The sequence below is a fragment of the Salarias fasciatus genome, chromosome 19 (assembly GCF_902148845.1).
Source record: "Salarias fasciatus chromosome 19, fSalaFa1.1, whole genome shotgun sequence".
Taxonomy (NCBI): Eukaryota; Metazoa; Chordata; class Actinopteri; order Blenniiformes; family Blenniidae; genus Salarias; species Salarias fasciatus.
The window spans coordinates 17,842,134-17,863,816 of record NC_043763.1 but is presented as its reverse complement, the minus strand read 5'-3'; the positions used below and the strand labels follow the sequence as shown (position 1 = coordinate 17,863,816).

General features: G+C 41.2%; 1 protein-coding gene across 1 annotated transcript in view; it reads left to right on the top strand.

Moving 5' to 3' along the window:
* The window catches only part of LOC115406571 (leucine-rich repeat and fibronectin type-III domain-containing protein 2), a 59,819-nt gene extending 41,376 nt beyond the window's left edge, over positions 1–18,443 (top strand). Inside the window, exons 3-4 of the mRNA XM_030116685.1 lie at positions 12,368–13,764; positions 17,240–18,443. Coding sequence (XP_029972545.1) covers positions 12,389–13,764; positions 17,240–18,224 — 2,361 coding nt within the window. The 5' untranslated portion in view covers positions 12,368–12,388 and the 3' untranslated portion in view covers positions 18,225–18,443. The remainder of the gene's footprint in view (positions 1–12,367; positions 13,765–17,239) is intronic.
* The last annotated feature ends 3,240 nt before the right edge of the window (positions 18,444–21,683 follow it).

Sequence of the window (21,683 nt, the reverse complement as noted above, 5' to 3'; positions counted from 1 at the left end):
TCTTTCCAGGAGATTTTGAAATTAATTGCTTATTTCAGTGGACGAATAATGGTAACATCTGTATAAATATTATCTGACTCCCAGGCCTACTTTGTTGAATAGCGTGCGCCCCCCTTCTTAATGGAAATCTCTCCCCTGCTGCACGTTATCCACTCGCTTCATTTTCTGTTTGACCGAAGGGCACTTGGGTTGAATTTAACATTATTTGTCATCCTGCAATTAATTCCAAATGTACCTCTGGGGAAGGAGCTGGAGATACTTAACTGCTGTAATCATCTGTGTGTCAGGTCTCATAGGGGAATATGGGCCAATGATTGATCATGACTTTACTAGTCAGAGTAGAAAAATATGATGGATTCTTTGTTTTTCTAAGGATTGGGGCTTCGGGGTTCCATGTCTCACCTGTGATTTCCTCACCTGTTTATTGGTGAATAAGGTGCTTTGGGGACTGCTACCTAAGTGAAATCTATTTGCATTTTTTTAAAGAAAGAATGCTAGTTCTGTACACATACCACATCATATTCAGTGCTGTAACATCCTATTTAAATGATTACATATGCAATTTTCTAGGTCTTTTGAAATCAAACTCACAAAGTGCATCTTCTATTAGATTGACACACTTATTTCAATTGAAAGTTAGCTGTATTGCAAAATCTGTTTTGCTTTTGGGATGATGTTAGTGTTTGGTTTTGGTTTGTTCATGTGATAAAAAAAAAGTGTCCAATAGTGAAAATGAAAATAATGTTAAAGGTGCTGTAGGCAGGATTTTGCTAGTCAGTGCAAATTTTTCTGTGTTTTCTTTGGATTAAATGTTAGAGTATCCATTGATAATCCTTTAGGAGTGTAGCATAACTGCACTACCACGAGGGCACAGGGTTTCCATCTGTCTCTGTTCTGAGCTGAAAAGGAATCTCGACAGCTCCAGGTATCTTTGACCAATCAGAAGAGCCCCTGAGGCTCTAACCGTGATTGGTCGAGGGGTGTTCGTTAGCACATTTTTGTGGGAGGGGCTTAACTCGCGTAAGGGCGTGATGTCAGAGAAAACAGGACAGGATTGGCTGTGCTGGGTTTCAAATCGCCATCTTAGATGGGTCAAATCGCCATCTTGCTTAGGTAACCCTCAGCAAGATGGCGGAGATGCCGAATCCTGCCTACAGCACCTTTAAAGGCATCTAATGAATGTGCGACATATGTATAGAGATACCATGTCATCTATTTCTCATCCATTTTTCAGTAGAAAGGAGGAAAAGTACATCTCTGTCCAGCAGATTGAAAACCTTGTCAATGACAGCCAATTGCATTGTTTATTCCGTGAGCAATTGAACAGCATGTCTTTAGTGCCAACTACTGTTTTTTGTGCTTATATCTGGAAAAAGTATGTTTCGTTACCTAATAGCGAATATCTTTGTCAGATTGATTTCATTTTGATTTCATTTTGATTTCAAGTCATATATACAGAACATTTCTGAAAAAAACTGCCGTCTTCTTATGTTTTCACTGAATTTCTTTCAATAAATGAATCAGATTCAGCGGAGTTTTGGAAACACGCAGTTGTTTTTTTCCCTTTGACTTTTCATTCATTGTGAGTGAAATCACCATAAAATGTACCACGACCTGCCAGATCAACTCTCTCGATATGCGATCGTGCCTCATCCTCGGGGCTGCTTCTGTTTCTGAATCTCAATTTTCCTTGTAAGATCAAACAGACACATACAGTGAACACACACACGCGCTAAGAATCTTTGACCTGCATTCCTCACCCTTTGCTCCATCTCATGCTTGAAAGGTTCAGGATATCTGGCCGGAAAGTTCAGCGGTCAGGAACGATGTAATGTGCTGGGCAGTGAGCCAACTAAATATGAAATGAATAAGTGGCACAAGTGAGATTCTCCATCTCCGTCTGGATAAAGAGATCAACGGAAGGCGTGAGCAATGACTTGTCTTTTAGCCATTTAGTTCTGACACGGAGCGGAACCTGTGACTTCCCTGGAAAGGTAAAGGAGGCGTCAAGTGATGGATGCAGGAGTGGATTCACCATTGGAATGTATACAGTCTCACTGTGTGTGTGTGTGTGTGCGTGTGTGTGTGTGTGTGTGTGTGTGTGTGTGTGTGTGTGTGTGTGTGCGTGTGTGTGTGCTGTCCAAGGTGCTCCACAAACTGACCCATTCCTCAGGTTTATTTCATTTTTTTTTCCTCCGTTCAAGATTAAATAATAAAATCACTGACGGAACACTTATTCACCGCTGCAGAGTCATTTATTCATGGAGGAATTTACTAATTACTTGAGAGCTTAGACATGGCTTTGATTAAATTCTCATACAAAGGAATTTAGCTCAGAATCCTTAATGACCTTTTTTATGTAAAATCATCGACCTAAAATCTCAACCAACTGATGGCTTTTCAGGATCAGTGATAAAATGCTAGAATTTGTTCCAAGAAACTCGATGGACGCTATGCTTTGCACCTGGAAGAAGTTTTTCAGTCACCAGAAATTACAGGGTCACTTTGCATGTTCTACTTCAATAAGTGAATGAAGTATTGTCTTCTTTCTGATCATAATAGCAGGAGTTTCAGAAGATTATGTGTATTCATACCAGTCAGATCATTAGTTTGTTGCATATTACTGTAACCTGAAAGTTTCGGTGTGTTTGTCAGACTGCCAACATGTAGATTTTGGATTTCTTCCTCATTTTGCTGCCACTCCACCGTTGCAGTCTTCGAAGGATCTGGCAAGCGTTTCATTCTGCCCGTCATCAGTTCCAAGAGATTATGGCCCATTTGTCTCAACAGCGATAACTCCACACGTTCGAGTGTGCTGTCAGTGGGCAACGCATGCAAGAAGTGATTACAAATAACAAAGTGTTTATGACCAGCTGTGATTTCAGACCCGCTGGATAATCCCTCCACCTCACAGGAGTGACTTTAGCTGTCCGGAGTTGTGCGACAACCTCCAGGTGGCTGTGGTTGAGGAGAAAATGAAACCCTGTCAAAGCCTGAAACTCCATCTGCAGCGTGCGCCGCCATGCTCAGCCGTGCTTCTGGCACATCCCACTGCTGCAGGACGCTCGGAGCGTTTCACTGTGAACCCGATCCGTCGTTACCTCGGCTGACTCACAGCCATGCGTTTTGTACCAGCTTTTTTTTTTTTTTTTTTTTTATTTTTGCCATTAACCTTCGGATTTTGTCGACTCATGCATCATAACTTCTCTTAAAATTTAACATTTTGCTTTCAATCGTTGTTCTTCGTTTGAAGGTCAACTCCATCGCCTGAATCACTCGTCTAACTTTAAAAACACTGAGACATAAATGCAAAATTTTAGCACAACACAAACAGGAAAAATGGGAGATGGCAGTAAGCAAGGAAAACTACCGAGATAAATGGGCAAAGATGGATTCGATAAGGGTTAATTAGGTCATAAAATGTGATTTTAGGAAAACAGAAAGATTCCAGGCCCTCAAGCCGCATCAATTAATTTGTTGCTGTTTATGGATGTGGAGACGGCACCCCTCTCTTGCGCCGCCGGCGTTCATTTATGTGCACGGGGAGGACTTTGTCAAATGCCAAGCAGGGTCTGTGAGGTGCGGCGCGATTAATCAGCATGCATGTGACGCTGCGTCAGCTTCCTCTCGTCAGAAGCACGTATGCACTGAGCCCAAGAAGGAAAGTAAACTGAAGAGGTTTTTTTTTTTTTTTTTTTTTTTTTTTTTGATGACTTTGGTGGTTCATTCGTGCTTCTATAACAGAGGCCAGAAAGATTTGTGTTGGTAAACTGTCTACACTGTCAAAATCTGATGTTATTTCATCCTGATGCACTAAAGGCCAGTTTTGGCAGCTTTTAAAGTTAAGCTAAGTGCCTTTACATTTGTGGGTACACAAAAAAAAAACATGAACAGCTAACAGCTTATTTCACTGTAAAGTCATTTTCAGTATAAACATTCAGCCTTTGAAGGCGAAGCTAACTCCCTGACTCCTTTTGACACCTCGCTTTCAGCTGACAGCTGATATGGACAAACAGTATTTCAGAGTTTTAGCGGTGCCTTGAGGGAAGAGAACAAAAACCATCCTGCAGGTCTGAGTCACAGTCAAAGTTCAGCTTCTCCATTAGAAGTGTGGCTTCACCTCCACAAAGAATAGACCCATTTCCTCCAGTTTCTCTTGTTAAGAGTGCAGACACACACATTCAGCCGCATCCTGCTCAGTCCCACTCAGCCATATCACGACTGCAGACAGGGCGATGCAGAGGCTATCAGACTCGCCCAGACAAATCGTATTTACCATCAAACTCGGGGCTGATTGTTTACTTTTCACATGTCTTGTGGGAAACAAATGATCTATTGTTTTTTTTGTTTCTTTGATACTTAAATAAAGCCAGTGTTTTGGGTCTTTCAGTCAGATTACGTCACACACGGACCGTGCACAAAATTAAATGAAGGATTGTCTATATTAAAAGACAAAGAAACCGATGGAAAGAGAGGCAGATGAATAATTTCAAAAGGTTTAAAGACGGTGGTGTCTCACCTACACACATCCACTGTCTGTCGGTGATCCAGATTGAAAACAAAACGAGGTTACACAACATAAGAATCCAGTGGAATGTTGATTCTGCAGCCGTTTCTTCTCTAAATTCTCATGTGCAAATTGTATTTCATCACTCTTAGAGTTGGAAACATAAACAGTACTGGGAGACATAATTGAAGTGTGAAATTTTGCTAATTTAAAAAAAATTGGGTAATAAGTGTTTAATTATAATAACAGCAATTATGCCTGTCGGGTTTTATCTTACATCAGGTTGTTAAACACATAAATTAAAAAGCAAAAAAATACAGGAAATTACATCACAAGTGAATGGAAATGAGTCTTTTTGAGCAAATGTATATTTGATTGAAATAAAACAAACCAAAAAAAAACATCACTGAGGATTTTTTTTTCAGATTCCTGAAATGTATGTCATTCTGCTATTGATCTCAGCAGCATGCCTCAGTGATGTTGAGAAAAGGAAACAAAAGGCCAGAAAAGCTGGAATATTGAAGAAACGGCTCACAACTAGTTTAGATAATTGGCAGCAGATCAGCAACATGACCGGCTATAAAGAAATCATCACAGAGAGGCTTTCATGAGAGAATTTCAACACCATCCAGCAATTCAAGAATTCAGTCTCTCAATGCAATGTCACAAGGAACATGTAGATTTCGTCATCTGTGAGACAGAATATTGATAAAAGAGAGTCTGGATGGACGAGGCTGAAAACCAATATAGGAAGCCTGTGATCTTCAGGCCCTCAGGCAGTCCTGAATCAAAGACAGAAACATTTATGGAATGGAATTCCCAGCACAGACGCACAAACGCTTTTCTGTGAACATAGTTTGTCACTTCATTCATAAATCCAAGTTGAAACTGGACCGTGCAAAAAAAGAAATTCCATATAGTCAAAATTCACAAGTGCTGTCACCCTTTCTGGGCTCAGGCTTACTTAAGATGAAGCAGGTTGGGTCTTTCTTTGTTATGTGGAGACTCAAATTGACTCCAAATGGTTGGTGGATCAATTGCAGGTTAAATCTGAAAGGCCCTTCTGTACGAATTTTGACAGCATTGGAACTTAAGAGTGTTAATTTGGCACATATCTGTTACTGTGTAATATAAATCAACAAGAAACTGACAGCTGAGCAGCTGGAATCCTGAAGTTAATGTAATATGAAGTTGCTTTAAAAATGAAATTCAGATGAAAGTCAACAGGTAAGGGAGACAACAGGAACTCTGTAGCGCCGTAGCAATGCAAGCTTAATTTAATAATCCCAATTGTGTTAGTAATAATAGTAATCAGTTACGAACATGCAGAAAGTGGATTGGACTTACTTTACTTGATTTTTTTGCCATTATAAAGTTTAAATGACCTGGACTGGTTCAGTGTGGCACAGGTCTCTTGCCATGAGCACAGTGTAGCTTGGTTTGGTCTCGCTTGAATAGAAAAGTAATTATTTGACTGTCGTAGTAGCTCCAACATGTTTTTTTTTTTTTTATTTAGCGTTATTTTTCAACATATTTCACCGTGAGATTTTCCTAAAAATGTGTGATCTTGTAGGAAGTTTGCATAGACAAAGATAATAATAAAAAAAGATAACCTTTAGCTTTATTCATCTTTAATAGAAGAGCACAGAGAAGCCATGTTTGATCAAAGCTGAAAAATGTCTGCACTGATTTTCAAGAGGTTTTCCTAAAAGGCTCATCTTTAGAGGTGAGCGGAGTCTGAGTTCGATGTGATTCTCAGTCGTGGCCCGTCTCGACGAAGGTAGAACCACTCAGTTAGTCTCCTCGTATTTCACACATACAGACATTTCTGTTCAACTTTTACTCGTGTATGTTTGACTGAACACAAAGATTAGTTTGGTTACGATCCAAAGGAGGCTCCAGCCAACGTGTGCCGCCTCCATTTTCCGCTCCGATAATCTTCATCTTTTGTCAAGATTCTTCTTCGTCGGTGAGATTCAGCCTGCAAAACCCCGGCGAGCAATTTTCCACTTCCGTTTGCTTTTAAATGCAATTCCACCAAACTGTGCGTGATTCACATGTGAGGAGGAAGAAGAGTCATTAGTGTCGTTTTTCAGCTGCGAGCTGCGACTTTACACATGAAGGCGGAGCCAAAACAACAGCGGAGGGAAGAGCTGTCGTCCAAACTTCCGCCACTGATTCGGCATGACATGGGTGTGTTGTTCACGGCGAGCTCCGGTTTACTGAGCTGTCATCTCGTGACACATTTTATCAAAGAGGAGCAAAAAAAAAAAAAAAAAAAAAAAAAAAAGTGAAGAAAGAGCAATGCTCCTGAGTCCAGCTCTGTTTGGTGGGCTCACTGTGTGTTGTTGAAAAGACAGCCGTAAAGCATCAGATGGCTGACAGCTGAGGCAAAAAGGACAAAACTACAAAAGAATTGTGTTTCTGGGGGGGGGTTCTCAGTGGAAACAAACTGCAGCGAGAAGAAATTCGTAGAGCATAGACACAACGGGGAGTGTTACACATTAAAGTTTTGAGGTTTTAGTTGGTGCCAAGAAAAAAAAAAAAAGTGGTATGAGAATGACGGTCCTCTCACTCAGGGTCTGCTCAGTCTATGGTACGCTTGGTTTTTTGTCTAGCAGATGGCAACGCAGCTGTGAAGACATGTTCACTCGACAAGGTTACCCTTGTACGACAAACTCCCACTCACAAAACACACCTTGTTTATGACAAATTCACACTATGCCTTCGCCAGACTTGATGTTGTGTTTCCACATTCTAAACTCAGATTTCTTTGAGAGCTGATGTGACATGTTGTCTGGGAGAAAATGGTTTTGTTGGTCTCCAGTGGATGGAACAGAAAAACTCCTATAATCAGAGGAAGTCGGTCAAGTCAGAACGAAAAAAAATATATATAATAATATAATAACTAATAATGTATCTGTTTTATGACAACTTACTCCATAGATTATGGATTAGAGCTGGATTCTTAAATGTAAACTTAGTTTTAAAGATTTAAAAGTGTCTTTTGGCATCTTTCCCATGATACACCAAGCTAAGCTTAATGTTCAATGAAGACATAGACCAGCTTCTCCTTCTCCTCTCAAAGTAAATCAACATTTTCCCTCGATGCCCAATGAACTTGAAACACCATTCATACAAAATCAATGTAATTTTCAGCGAGATTTCCTGTCATGATATGTATGTGTGTGTGTGTGTGGTTTGATTTTCAGCCTAGTACCTTCAGTCTTCACGCCAGCTCAGACCCACAACCTGCAAAACTCACAAAGTCACAGCTCGACTCGTACAATCAATGTCCATCAGCAGTCAATAAGACGGCTGTCTGCTTTGTTCCCACTGACAGGAAATCAGCTCCATAAATACATGTTCCTTTTCAGGAAACGAATGAATATAATTGATCAGTGTCAGCTCGAGTTTCTCCTTGCTGCCGTCTACTTCAGACTCAGGAGAAGGGAATGGAGTGCTGCGATGACTGATCTGTGGCGCTGAAATCAAGGAACTCCAGCGGCTCTCTGTGCCACGTAAAAGCTTGTATTACTTGGGTTCCATTGAAGTGCGTGAACGACACTTTCGCACCAATCACAGATTAGCCAGATCTGACTGTCTAGCCAGGAGCTGCCAAGATAGACAAAAGGCATGAGGGGAGGTGTGAGTTACACATGTAATCTTAGATGAAACCCACAATCACGTATTAAATGACTCTGTATTAGTACTGAGTACCGTTTGTGGAAAGGAGAGAAAAAACCTTGGAATATATCTTTAACTATCAAGTATTTTAAGGTACTTCAAATACTTTTGAGGTACAAAACAAGCAACATGGAGATGCTGCCAAAATCGAGAAAGAAGACATTATACTTCAATGTAAATCTATGAAGTTCAGTTTTTGTCTCCATGGGGCAATTAGTGTTGCAACGAAGTATAAAACATAAAACATGCATCCATACATGGCATACAACATGTAAAGACCCGAGAGGGAGGAATAATACAGCGTGCTGAAACATCAGGCGCAGCGCCCAAAGAGAACAGTTAAATAGACTAATATGGGTCGGCTCCAACGGCCAATAACAGCCGATTAGCTGTAAAATGTGCAATCTGTAAAGCACTGTGATAGGGTGATTTATACAAAACTTTAACTCATAATATAAAATCAAAAGATGATTTATATCAAAATCAGAGTGTGGTCGAGTCAACATCGCGATGGAAACTAGTGATAGAGACCAGAACGTGTTCTGAAACTGGGCGCTTTATACCTTTATTTGCACTCTGAAATGTGGCATTTTTGAATGGGTTCCAATGAGACCCGATCTCTTTTTGAAACCAACATGATCGCCTCCTGCTGGAATATCCATGGAATTATAACTTTTCTGCTCTTCCGCATTGGATTAATTTTTCACAATTGGAGGTTGGCGCCTGGGTTCGACTCGTACGGAGACGATTTATTTAACAGGAGCTTCAGAAAAAAACGGTGCATAGCAATGCTGGCATTTTTAAAGCTATAACATCAATATTTTTATCTTTAAGTACATCACGTCCGTCCCTTGTCCAATCACAACGCTTTGCATCCTCTTTGTTTTTCTAATTTAAACACAAAGCTCATAAATGTAATTGGAATTATTACTTCATTTGGAATAAACCAGTTCTGAATTAAAAACACCATGACCACACTCAAAATGAAGTTGTTTAGAACTCCTCCTGCCTTCCTGAGGTCAGGTAATGTGATCAAGCCAGAAGCCAGAGGCAGCTGGATTTGTCAGCACCATTATGATATACAGCGGAAAATGCATGGCAGTTGATAGTTCCACGCTGTTCCACACACTGAAATGTAGATGGCCGTGGTGCCTTGTAAAGGCCATGAGTAAATTACTGTGGGCCTTACACATTGTCTATAGTCCTCATCCCAGTTACTGAAACTCCTTTTTCCATTGAAAGGTCACATCTGCTCCTCATTCTCTACAAATGCAACATTCCTCCATGGAAAACCTGGAGATTGGGAGCCTTATTGAAATTTTCTGCTGCGCCTCAAGGAAAATGAAAATGGAATAAAATAAAGGAAGTAAAATAAAGCTGCATCCAATCAGTTCTCCAGTTTTTTGCAGGTCAGTAGTTTGTGAATTGCTCGCCAACCGCAATTGTCTCTTTTGCAGCAGGGGAGAAGATCTGACGAAAATAAATAAGGCAGCTTCTGTTGGTTTTCAGAGCTTTCCGTTTCGAGATGCCATCCATTCAAATGAGTCTTTGAGAAAAACCGTCTGTCACCGCTGACAGCTTTTGCTGTGAGGCCTTGTGGGGATTAGCATTGGAGTGCTTAAGGAGACCAGAAGAGTATGCATCAAGTCGGCAAGCATTTGGATGAAATAAAATCTTTTGCATAGAGTTTCATGCAATTGTCCCCAGTGTTGATTTTCATTCAAATTATAGCGACGAGATTTTACATTTTTTCCAGCTGTTTGTTTAACGCCAGAAGAATGAACTATATTTTTTGTTGGCAGTAATCATGATAAGAAAAACTTTAGCGTCAACTTCTTAAGTCAGGTAATGAGAAATTATTCAATCTCCAGCTTTTAAAATGACAGACACAATGTTATAAGATGTACATGTACATTGTACATTTTCTTTTCATTCTAAATACTTGTTATCACTTGAGCAAATGCATTTGAATTATTTTTTTTAGCTTAGTGCAGAACATGTATTGCCACTTGAACTCAAATCGAATGCCTGAATGTCTCTCAATCACTTTCGCTGTGAGTTACAAATACATTTTTTTAAGTAATAATAAATAAAACTGTTTTCGTGCCACACATGGATGAAAATCAGTGTAAAAACTGTGTTGAACATAACCTTTTGCTTTAATGGCCAACAGTGTTCTTGACTAAGAACCGTGCTGCTCGGCTGCTTTAACCTGTGGAGTAGCATCTGTAGAATAAAGTTAATAATGTGTGTATTGTGACACATCCAGTCCCATATGTATTTCCTGTCTTTACCATCATTTTTCTGTAAACAGCGATCTTTAAATGGAAACACTGTTTTGTTTGTTATGACACTGTCTCTCTTCGGTCAGGAACATAACGTGGCCTTCAGGGTGTCGTTGTTAATACGAGCCAACTGTTGATCCGTGCCCCGATTTACATATGGAGTCAGTCAGCCGAGTCAGTGTGGGTTTTCTGCCTTATGGAGAAGCTCGTAAATACTATATAAAAAGATTTACAGTGTTTAGGAATTTTGTAGAATAACATTGAGCTTATTGAAGTTGGAGATATTGAAAGTCTTGGAGGTGAAACTGGGAAAAGGGCTCTCGTCAGCTCATATTGACTCATATTGGTTTACAGTATTGAGTGGGTTCTCATATTCTGCCATACTTCTGTTCATCCTTCTCCACAATACTTAAAATTCATAATATGACTTATCCGTCACATGCTGCCTTTTAATTATTGTAATCGGTTTTTTTTTTTCTAATTTTTGATTCATTGTGGTCTGTGTGGTAAAATACGTGTATGTTCAACTCAGGTGTGTTAAGCATTTCTGTGGATGTTGGTAGAACCCCCATGGTTTCCACTGTTTTTAATAATCTCTTAGGTGTTAATAATTGTTTCAAACTCCCTATGAATCGCTGCTGTGTTTTCCTACCTGTAATTTTATTCTAATTATCCCCACATAACACGCAGAGCACAAGCAGAAACACTTCACAAACAGCTAACAAGCTGCTTCGGAGAAGGAGAGGTTATTCATTCACTTTAGCACTTGTCATTATGAGTTATTGAAAAGCAGAGTGTTCACATGTCGGGGTGCTGCAGGGCTGGCAAAGATAAGTCCTCAAGCTGTGACTTGCATCTCACATACTTATGAATAGTAATGAGGGATGGCACAAGCATGTGGTTAAGAGGAGGCCATTGTAAGAACCCCCACGTGGATCAAAAAGAACCAAGCAGAGGGCAAAGAAGAGATTTCCATTAATGGAAACTACTCATCGTGAGACCAAAAAAAAAAAAAAAAAAAAAAGAATGGAAAAAGAAAGATGATTGAAATTGATTTTTTTCAGAGTTTGAGTGTATTAGGAATTAATGATACAAATGTCTGGGGGAATTAAAAGCTCACTGAATGAAGCCGAGTGTGGCCATCCATTCGGGGGAGTCAGCCAGGTGTGAGGGCTGTTAAGACGCTCACAGAGGCGTGCTGATCTTGTCAGCAAAGTCCGCTGATGTCCAACACCTGCAGCATGAGAAATATCCCTTGTCCTATTATCTTTTTTGCCAAAATGCTGCACACACGTTGGCAACATGTTGCAAAACTGACAAAGAGATGAAGACATTCAAAGACTGAAGAAGAAAATATTGTTCCAGTGTGTGCAGTAAACGGAGCGTGAGGGGCTTGATCCAGCTACTTGCTCACACTTCTATTGACAGGGAAGAACAAAATAGCTGCTTAATGTGAACACATGCCTCGCTATGGAGCTATTTTCCACTGCTTGCATGTCAGTATATCTGTGCAGCTTATAAGCATGTGCGTCATTAAAAATAGCTTCTTAGTGCTGCTTAATCCTGAGCTTCATTCAGACAATCCTCATGTGATTTCTCCCACCTTCTTTGCATTGCAAAGTACATGCATATGAAGGTTATAATGGAGAATATTAATGTGAAAGATCCTCAAGGATGATAATAAGATTCTCTCATCAAGTAAGCAGTTTAGAGCTATACAGTCCAGGGACCCCAATTGAATTGACCTGGATAGCGTGGTATCTGTATACACTGACATCAAACACTTGACACGATTATGACTCACAGACACTAATGCAAACAGAAGTGTTAGATCTCAACTAAATTCATCAATTTTTAACTGATATGTTGTTTTCTTCTGTTTTTGCAGGTCCCCTTTGCATGAACTAACATGGACAAAGTGGTCATCAGTCTCCTGCTCCTGGGAACCGCAGTTACGATGGTCCATGCATGTCCCAAATATTGTGTCTGCCAGAATCTCTCAGAGTCTCTGGGGACCCTCTGCCCCTCCAAAGGCCTGCTGTTCGTGCCACCGGACATTGACCGGCGAACTGTAGAGCTCCGGCTTGGCGGCAATTTCATCCTCAAGATCACCACTCAGGACTTTGCCAACATGACCGGTCTGGTAGATCTCACTTTGTCCCGCAACACCATCAGCGCCATCCAGCCTTTCTCCTTCCTTGACCTGGAGACTTTGAGATCCCTGCATCTGGACAGCAACAGGTTGACCGAACTGGGACCAGACGACCTCCGAGGACTGGTCAACCTACAGCACCTAATCCTTAACAACAATCAGCTGAGTCGCATCTCAAAAACAGCCTTTGAGGACTTGTTACTGACACTGGAGGACCTGGATTTGTCATACAACAACTTGCGCAGTGTGCCTTGGGAAGCCATCAGAAAGATGGTCAACCTCCATCAGATGAGTCTGGATCATAATCTCATCTCCTTCATTGCCGAAGGGACTTTTACTGATTTGGAAAAACTTGCTCGCCTGGACCTCACCTCCAACCGTCTGCAGAAGCTACCACCGGATCCCATCTTTGGACGCTCTCAGAGCAGCATGGTGATGAGCACCCCTTACGTACCTCCGCTCTCTCTGAGCTTCGGTGGAAACCCGTTGCACTGCAACTGCGAGGTGCTGTGGCTACGAAGGCTGGAGCGAGAGGACGATATGGAAACCTGTGCTTCTCCTCCCAGCTTAAAGGGACGCTACTTTTGGTCTGTTCGTGAGGAGGAGTTTGTCTGTGAGCCCCCTTTGATCACACAGCACACCCACAAGTTGCTCGTTCTAGAGGGTCAAACGGCCAGCTTGCGCTGCAAAGCTGTCGGTGATCCAATGCCGACGGTGCACTGGGTTGCTCCTGACGACCGTTTGATTAGCAACTCCTCCCGGGCCACTGTGTATGAAAATGGCACACTGGATCTAACGATCACCACGTCCAAGGACTATGGTATTTTTACTTGTATAGCTGCTAATGCTGCAGGGGAATCTACTGCCTCCATCGAGCTATCAATCATTCAACTCCCCCATCTGAGTAACGGCACCAACCGCACCACACAGTCCAAGTCGGGCCTTTCGGATATAACGAGCTCAACCAAGATCAGCAAGGGGGAGCCGAAACCTCTCCCAGAAAAGGTGGTGTCCGTATCAGAAGTGACTGCTGTCTCTGCTCTGGTCAAGTGGACGGTTAACAAATCAACTCCAAAGGTCAAAATGTACCAGCTGCAGTACAATTGTTCCGAGGATGAAGTCCTCATTTACAGGTAAGAGTGAATGATGACATTCTATTACGAGTATAAGCAAAAGCTTTCCCAGTGAAACGGAAAGATTAAACCTGGTGTAATATTCAATGTCAAAATGCTTGCAGCCCATTCGCTTTAGTCAGTTGCTAATTTTTTGCTGGGTGAGTGCTTAAGACAGTCAATTTCTTTTGAAGTGTTACTCCAAGATCGTCATTCATATTTTCTAATCCTCTGTATTTTCTTTTCCTTCAAATTGTCAATTGGCGTTTCACTCTTTTTTTTTCTTCAGGAAAAGTAACAACCACAGTAAAATCCTTGCCCCGAACCATTAATTAGAAATCCGAGAAGAAAAAGGATTATAGACCCTCATTTTAATGTATCCCTTTTAAGCTGCTCAAGTCCATAAGGTGAAAGCTTGGAGACTGGAGCTGAAGATCTTTCAGCTTTGTGAAATCAATTTCCGATGTTGGTGGAGACAGTGGAGGCAGGGAACATTCAGCCGAGATAATTGGTTGGCAGTACAGAAGACAGTGAGTATGATAGATCAGTTAGGGACGTTAAAGATGGGTCTGTAGTTGATGCTTGATTTGACAGCTCCTAAGACTGCATTTGCGTTATATATCACAATTTTCTTTTTACCAAGTATCCCCTCAGGCTTATTGAGCTCAATGCACTCAAAATAACAAATCCCTGCTGGGAATTAGCCCTCCTCTGGATGTTCACGGAATTATGGGATCAAATTCATATAACAATCGGTGGTCTGGATATCAGCACAAATTTGCATCATGCTTTTAGTTAAAATTTAGTTTGCTGAGTGTTTTCCGCCCCTAACATGGTGTTCATTTATTGTGAGCAGTACTCTGACACTATTTGCCTTCGTGTTGCATCCTGGCACAAGCTGTTCATTGAACAATAATTGGCTGAACACAGGATGGCAAAAGAGTCCAATATTAAAACTGTTCACAGTACCAAAGCAAGATATTGCTTTGTCCAAGCTCCGTTAATGCACGTCACAATCTCAGCACATTCAGTAATAAGCTGTTTATCTGATTCCTTTTGCTTTCACACTCTGTGCCTGCTTTCCATGCCAAAGAAAAGAAAACAATATGAATGTTGTGAGCATCAGTTTCTTTTTCTCCCAGTGATAGACATGGGGAAATTCATCAGCATTTTTACTAAACTGCCTTCTGAATTCACTTTATTTCCAACAAAATAGCAAAAATCAGACTAATGTCAAATTTCTGTTTTTCAGTGGTTAGTCTTCAGAACTAGAAATGTTTCCCTAATAAATACTTTCTTTTTTTGTTAGTGAAGCATTATGATAACAACATCTACATTTACATATACATTTGTTTTGAATGCCACTTTAAGGCATTGCAAACATACGCTGCTTTTCTCGGCAAATAGTTTTTTCATCGTCAGTGTAGCTGCTTTTATGCTGATATTCTGGTTTTAATGCCACTTTCACGCTCAGCTGGTTGCCAAAAACTTGAAAGTCGAGTGTTAACTTTTAGTTCTAGTTACACAATTTAATGATATTAAAGACTTCTTCACCACTTCATGTAAAATGTTGCTTTTATAGAGTCAATTAAATGGTCCTAAAAGCAATCAATTTAGGTGCATGGAAGAAGCTGTTTTTGGTGCTGGACGGGATAGATAAATGCGTACACACAGACTGACTACTGTCTTTGAATTCCAACTGGTATGACTTTATGCGTGCGCACCTACTGTGCACCTCTCGTCTGCCGACACAGTTTTCCAACGCCTGCACTCAAGCAGTGGCGCGATTAAAAATCAATCAGAGCCACGTGGGGCGGGAGAGAGATAGTATGAGTGGCTAAAGAACGCATGTGGAAACACAGCTTCTTCGTGGTTATGCAAAAAGGCAATTAAGGATGAATAATGAACTGTAGCCTCACTGCTGACTGTTGCTCTGTGGTGGAGACGCTTTAGAGGGATCAAAGCTCTGGATGTGTGCAGTGTAGGAGGACAGCAAGCCAACAATGGATGGGTGACTGAGAAATCTATTTATAGATAAGTGAACCAGTATCAATGAGATTTTAAAACAACATGCTATTAAATATTACATGTGAGCATTGTATTTGTTTTTTTATCTGTTTTTGGGATAAATAAAAAAAAAGCAAATGATCAGAAAGTCTGTAAGCACAAAAAAAAATGTGCTGTGTACATATGCCTTGCTTGGATTTTAAAGGCCAGCTACTCGAAACCCCTCCGGGCTCTCCTTAACCCTGATCTAATAGGAAAGACTGCAAGATCGAAGTTGTTCATTGATTGCTTGACCGTGGTAGCAGACGACTGGCTAATGTGTCACCCACAGCTTGAGCCCCATTACAGTTTTGTGATAGGGGAGAGGGTCTCATCTGATGCTAATGTACTGGTTGTCTGACAAAAAACTGTTTTGAAAAATGCATCACATCTGTTCAAGAGGGACCTTTTTTCCATGACATTTACCACATTTAGAACACACGTTCCTTCCTTTCTTGACCTATTAATAGATGCCCCTCGAGGGAGAAGAAGGGTTGGGAATCAGTAATATTATCTTTCACTAAAAAGAGGTGCTTTTGCCATAGTCTCCTTTTTACTGAGCAGTATTCAGTAATATGTGGCACATATTGATATTCATAAAGGACTATTTTCTCAAACATCAGTGGGATCATCTGTTTGCTATAATATCTATGTTGTTCGAATATGGAATGTTTAATATCACAGATTTTTTTTTCATCAGCAGCCACTTTTTTTTTTTCATTAGATTGATCCTCTCAAACAGATGGCTGAGGTTTTGACGTGGTTATTCTAAGAAATTGCCTGTTGATTAACTATAATTTGTAGCTTAATGGGACTTCTGCCTTGTAGGTCTACACCGCAAACTAATTGTGTTTACCACTAAGTTCGTGGAGCACTTGTCTTGAACAAGTACAGTTTAAAAAATCTCTCTGGACTCCATTCTAAGTAGATTGGTTGAAGGATCTAAGAGATTCTGACAGATGCCATCTGAATAGCAAACATATGGTTAAAGAAAGCATCCCACTCATTGGAAACACCTCCTGTATCATGAACTCACTGCTACATTTACTTTTATTACAAAAGGCTTGAAGACTAGTTCATTAGTCATAGTTAAAGAGCCAGAAAAATTCACGGATTGACTTGAAACAACATAGTACATGTTAGATGGAACGTACAGGAAGTGTACGTTCAGACTAAATAATTTTCATAAAGTAACCATTCAACGCTGATCTCATTAATGTTTGCTTCATGCATTTCAAATGGGTTATACTGAGGGCAATGGAGTCATCTTTCTGAATTACTCCATGCATATAAATAGCTACTTAGCATGCTTAATTTGGACCATTTCTTTGATCTTCCTCAGCATAACCAACTGAATCCAAGACTGATTTAACATTGAAGTTCTCTCGGTTTGTCTTGAACTCCTGTGACTTGTAATTGCAATGCTTTGTCTTTCTGTTTATTTTCTCAGGATGATTCCCATGACCAGCAGAGCCTTTGTGGTTACAAATCTTGTCCCAGGGATGCAGTACGACTTGTGCGTCTTGGCCATTTGGGATGACACAGCCACCGCCCTCACTGCCACCAACATCATTGGCTGTATCCAGTTCATCACACGGGAGGACTACCCACAGTGCCAATCCCTCCACAGCGGCTTCTTGGGAGGTACCATGATCCTGGTAATCGGGGGCATCATTGTGGCCACGCTGCTGGTGTTCATCATCATCTTGATGGTTCGCTATAAAGTGACCAGCGGAATCCAAACCAGTAAACTGCCCACTATGAGCAACACATACTCGCAGACCAACGGTGGGCTGAACCGATTCAACGGCGCCCCGCCGCAGGTCAAATCTACAGTCGTCGTGATGCGTGAGGAAATGGTCGAGTTCAAGTGTGGCTCCCTCCAGAGCAGCCTATCTTCGTCGTCGTCCTCCTCAAACTCACTGGACAGCCAAACGGTGAGAGGCGCTGGTGATCGGTACAGCATGCAGAGCAGTGAGTGCAGCACCCTGCCCAGCAGTAAGTTCAGGAGGCACGGCACCAAAGCGCGACCGAACTTGGACCATCTTTTAGGGGCTTTCACCTCACTGGAGCTGCGAGGAGTGGCGAGGGACCACCCAGGAGCTTCTGGACCCTCCACAGCTACCAGTGCTACAGTGGCAGTGGCTGTGGCAAAACCATCTGACAAAGAACCACTACTCGGGCGGGCAGAGTCCACGACCATGTTGGGACGCCTTCTGGGGTTGCCCCAGGAGGGCAAACCCAAGAGGAGCCATTCGTTCGACATGGGTCATGTGGGGGCAGCACAGTGCCGCAGCAATTACCCTCGCAGGATCAGCAACATCTGGACTAAGCGCAGTATGTCTGTTAACGGCATGCTGCTGCAGTATGATGACAGTGAGGATGAGAAGCCCACATTTGAGAGCTCCGAGTGGGTAATGGAGAGCACAGTTTGAGTACACACAGTTGGCGAGGTCCATGGTCAGACAACAAAGCTCAATCAGAAACCAAACTATTGTCGAACAAGAGGTGTTCCACAGGGGAGCTGCCTTTCGGTCCTGCATGACGGTCACCCATGTGAATACTTAAAGATGCTTAAATCAATAGATCCCTGGCCATGGTCTCAACTCTGACGACTGTCTTTGAAAAATGTTCCCATTTTAAAATCACTCCAGGACAAGGCCTACATGGAATAATTTCTGATCTATGGGACAAGTGAGACCATATATCTGATGAAAACTGGGAAGAGAAAGATGAAAGACTCAATGTGGATTTACTTCATCTTTATCAAAAGGACTGGATGCCAAAGGGATTTGCCGCAATAGTGGTGGACTGGACGGCAATGCCGAGGACCCTTGGCATGAAAAGCGACTACTGCAGCAGTATATAGAAAGTCCAGAGGAGCTGATAGAAAACTAAGACAAAGTCATTTTTATTTTCATTTGGGATTTTTTTTATTATCATTTTTACTATTTATTATTTGAGGCAAGTCATCAGTAGGAAGAGCCGTCGCTCTGAAACACGTTTCTATCAAAACACACACAGGCAAACAGAAACTAACTCTTTTCAACAATCGTCCCAAATATGGTCAGCCCAATTGTAACTGATAAAATGATTCAAGATTTGAACTAGTATAGACTCATGCTCAAAAAATTAGAAACACGTACCCACAACAAGCAACTCTTGTATTTCTACCTCAAGTAATGAATCATATGAGGTTATTTCCAGACGAAAACAAGTGGTGATACAACCGATGCCCCAGATGGATGACAAACTGCTCTGAAATGTCCTTCCGTTGTTTACGAATGCTCTACAAGACTGTTGTTTCAAACCAGTCAAATTTAGTATGTTTCCAGCTCAGGTCACAATCCTGCTCTGAAAAAAAAAAAAAAAAAAAACAGATGTCTTTTTCATTTCTTTGGTAATCACCCCATTGGTTAGCACTGGTGACAGTGGTCCCTGTTGGCTGAAGAGGACCATTCATGTAAACAGAGTGTTTGCCTCAGGGTATGGTCCCAGAAAGCTATCAGGACATATTACAGTAGCTGGACGTGAATGATGTTTGAAATTCATCACCTAATCAGTTGCCCAAAGCGGTGCACAGCAGGATGTGTTATTGGGCTGCGATTCTCTCCAGGCAACACAAACACAAACAGAAACAGAGAGCGTGGCAATTACTCATTTAGCCAGGTTAAATGGAAGAATTTGTCATCTATTAGCTTGATAAAGGTCAAAAACATGCTCAGAGGTTGTCACATGGAAAAACAGGAAGAGGCCAAACCACTGAAAACTCTGAAATTATATTTCACCAGACTGCATGATACAGATCTTCTCTTGGTTAAGGTTTTATTTGAATTGATCCATCAAAAAATAAGTTAAAAAAAACAACGAAAAAACAACATCCATCACCGTTCTCTCTCATGCAGGACTGTACATTGCGTTGACATACTTTGAGATTCCTTCCAACAAACGACTGAATCATTTCAACATCTTAATGCCTTTTTCGACATCAAGTGGGTCTCTGCTGCATTTCAACATGTGGGGTTGTCATTTGTTTTCTACTATTGTTTTCTTCTCCACAGTAGGTGTAACGTTCTGTATATTGGCATTTTTTTTTTTGTACAATAACTGGGTCAGAATGTAATTGGGAGGGATGGGGAAAATTGTTCAGTAGTACTTTTGTTTTCATGTGAAGCAAACAGTGAGAAGGTGCTTTACTGTGGTGTACCAAATTGATCATTGTTAGTTAGCTTACTGAAATGGGATTTTATGTGCCACTACAAGAGGGAAGAAGTGGAGGAATGGCTTCTCTGAACATCGGTCGAATCACTCAAATAGCGAAAAATATGCATTTTCCTGTGAAATGTCGAACTCTTTGGTAGATGCAGATGAGATGTTCCCATTCACATCATCAGTGGGTACGCCAGCCACGCATTGTCAGGAAGGCTTACCGAAATGACGAACGACAGTTTTGCTTTTCTTTTTTTCTTGAACTGAAGACATGAGATGTGTTGCAAAGTTTTGTTGGATTCATTAAAGTCTGTTTGGGACTTCAAGCAAGGTATTAGCTCACGCTCCAAGGAACTGCCGTGCCAAATGCTGTGCCACAAATCCCCTGAGGCTGTGTGACCGCATGCCAAGAGGGCAATGCCGTCCACCCTGGATCTGAAAATTCTGGCAGAACTCCTGCAGCCGCAAAACACCTGTTGCATCTACGTTTTGATGATTTAACCAGTCAGCCACTGCCACCATGAGGCCAGATATGAAAGTTCAAAACAAAACAAAACAAAACAAAAAATGAGTTGTAATCGGCAATCTTTATTTGCACAATCGAGTTAATTCATAAATGACTTTACTTACTAGAAAAAAATGAATCAATCAATGTTTTAGAAATGTAACAATGGGCACATTTCGTGCATTGGTTTAATTGTTAAGAATATGAAGAAAAAAAATTTGCGGTAAAGCTGTTTAGTTTGAAAAAGGACCAATGAAATCAATGAAGTTCAGTAACTACCTGAACTACCACAACTGTAAGAACCTCTTTTTTTTCCTGAAGCTGGTGCCAAAATACACGATGCTCTTTGTCTGAACCTCAAAGTTCAAATTCCATCCAGTACATGTCAAGGAGGAAAGATCACGTTCCAGACTGACATAAAGAAACTCGCAGTTCCCTCCGAGGATTCATGGATGAATGTGTATTTCAGCAACTTGAGTGACGCGACCCTTTTAGCTTGTCGTTTCTACTGACATGTAACGTCCCTTTCCATTTCGCTAACTAAGAATATAAATTTAAGTGTGTACTTGACTTGACATAGTCATGACTCTCACCTAAAGTTCTAGGTCAAAAACAAGAAAAAAAAAAAAACTGTTTCTGTGTGAAAACATTTTGCTACAAAAAAATATAAAATGTTGACTAATTCCTATGAACCAAATGGACTCTTGTGTGTTTTCTCTTCACACAACACAAGTTGTTTTGTTTTTTTGTTTCATATAATGGATTCTGTTATTGATTAATTTTTTGGAGCTGATCATTCAGAGTTGAGAGCGCTGCCTTACTGTGCATGCTCACGGAGTACAAAGAGGCTAATGGGGTGTCCTTTCTCTCCCTCGCTGTGTTTGTTTACTGCGGATGAGCCAAGGGTTTTACTCCTGAGGTCCAGCTGCTGTAATCAGGCCAGTCGCTGCTGACTCACCTCAGCGCTGCCCTTATTACAAATCGCCGGTACATGCAGCTCCTGGCCAGAGCCCATAATAAGGCCTTAATTCATATAATCTGTCAGGAAAGGTGCTTACGGCAGCACAGAGTAAATATAATCTCCGCAAAGGGGCAAGCGTTGCAAGATAAGACAACGATACACACTTGCCGGAGGCTCAAGAGAGACAACCCCTGGATGTTGTACAGAAGGTAGATTGGT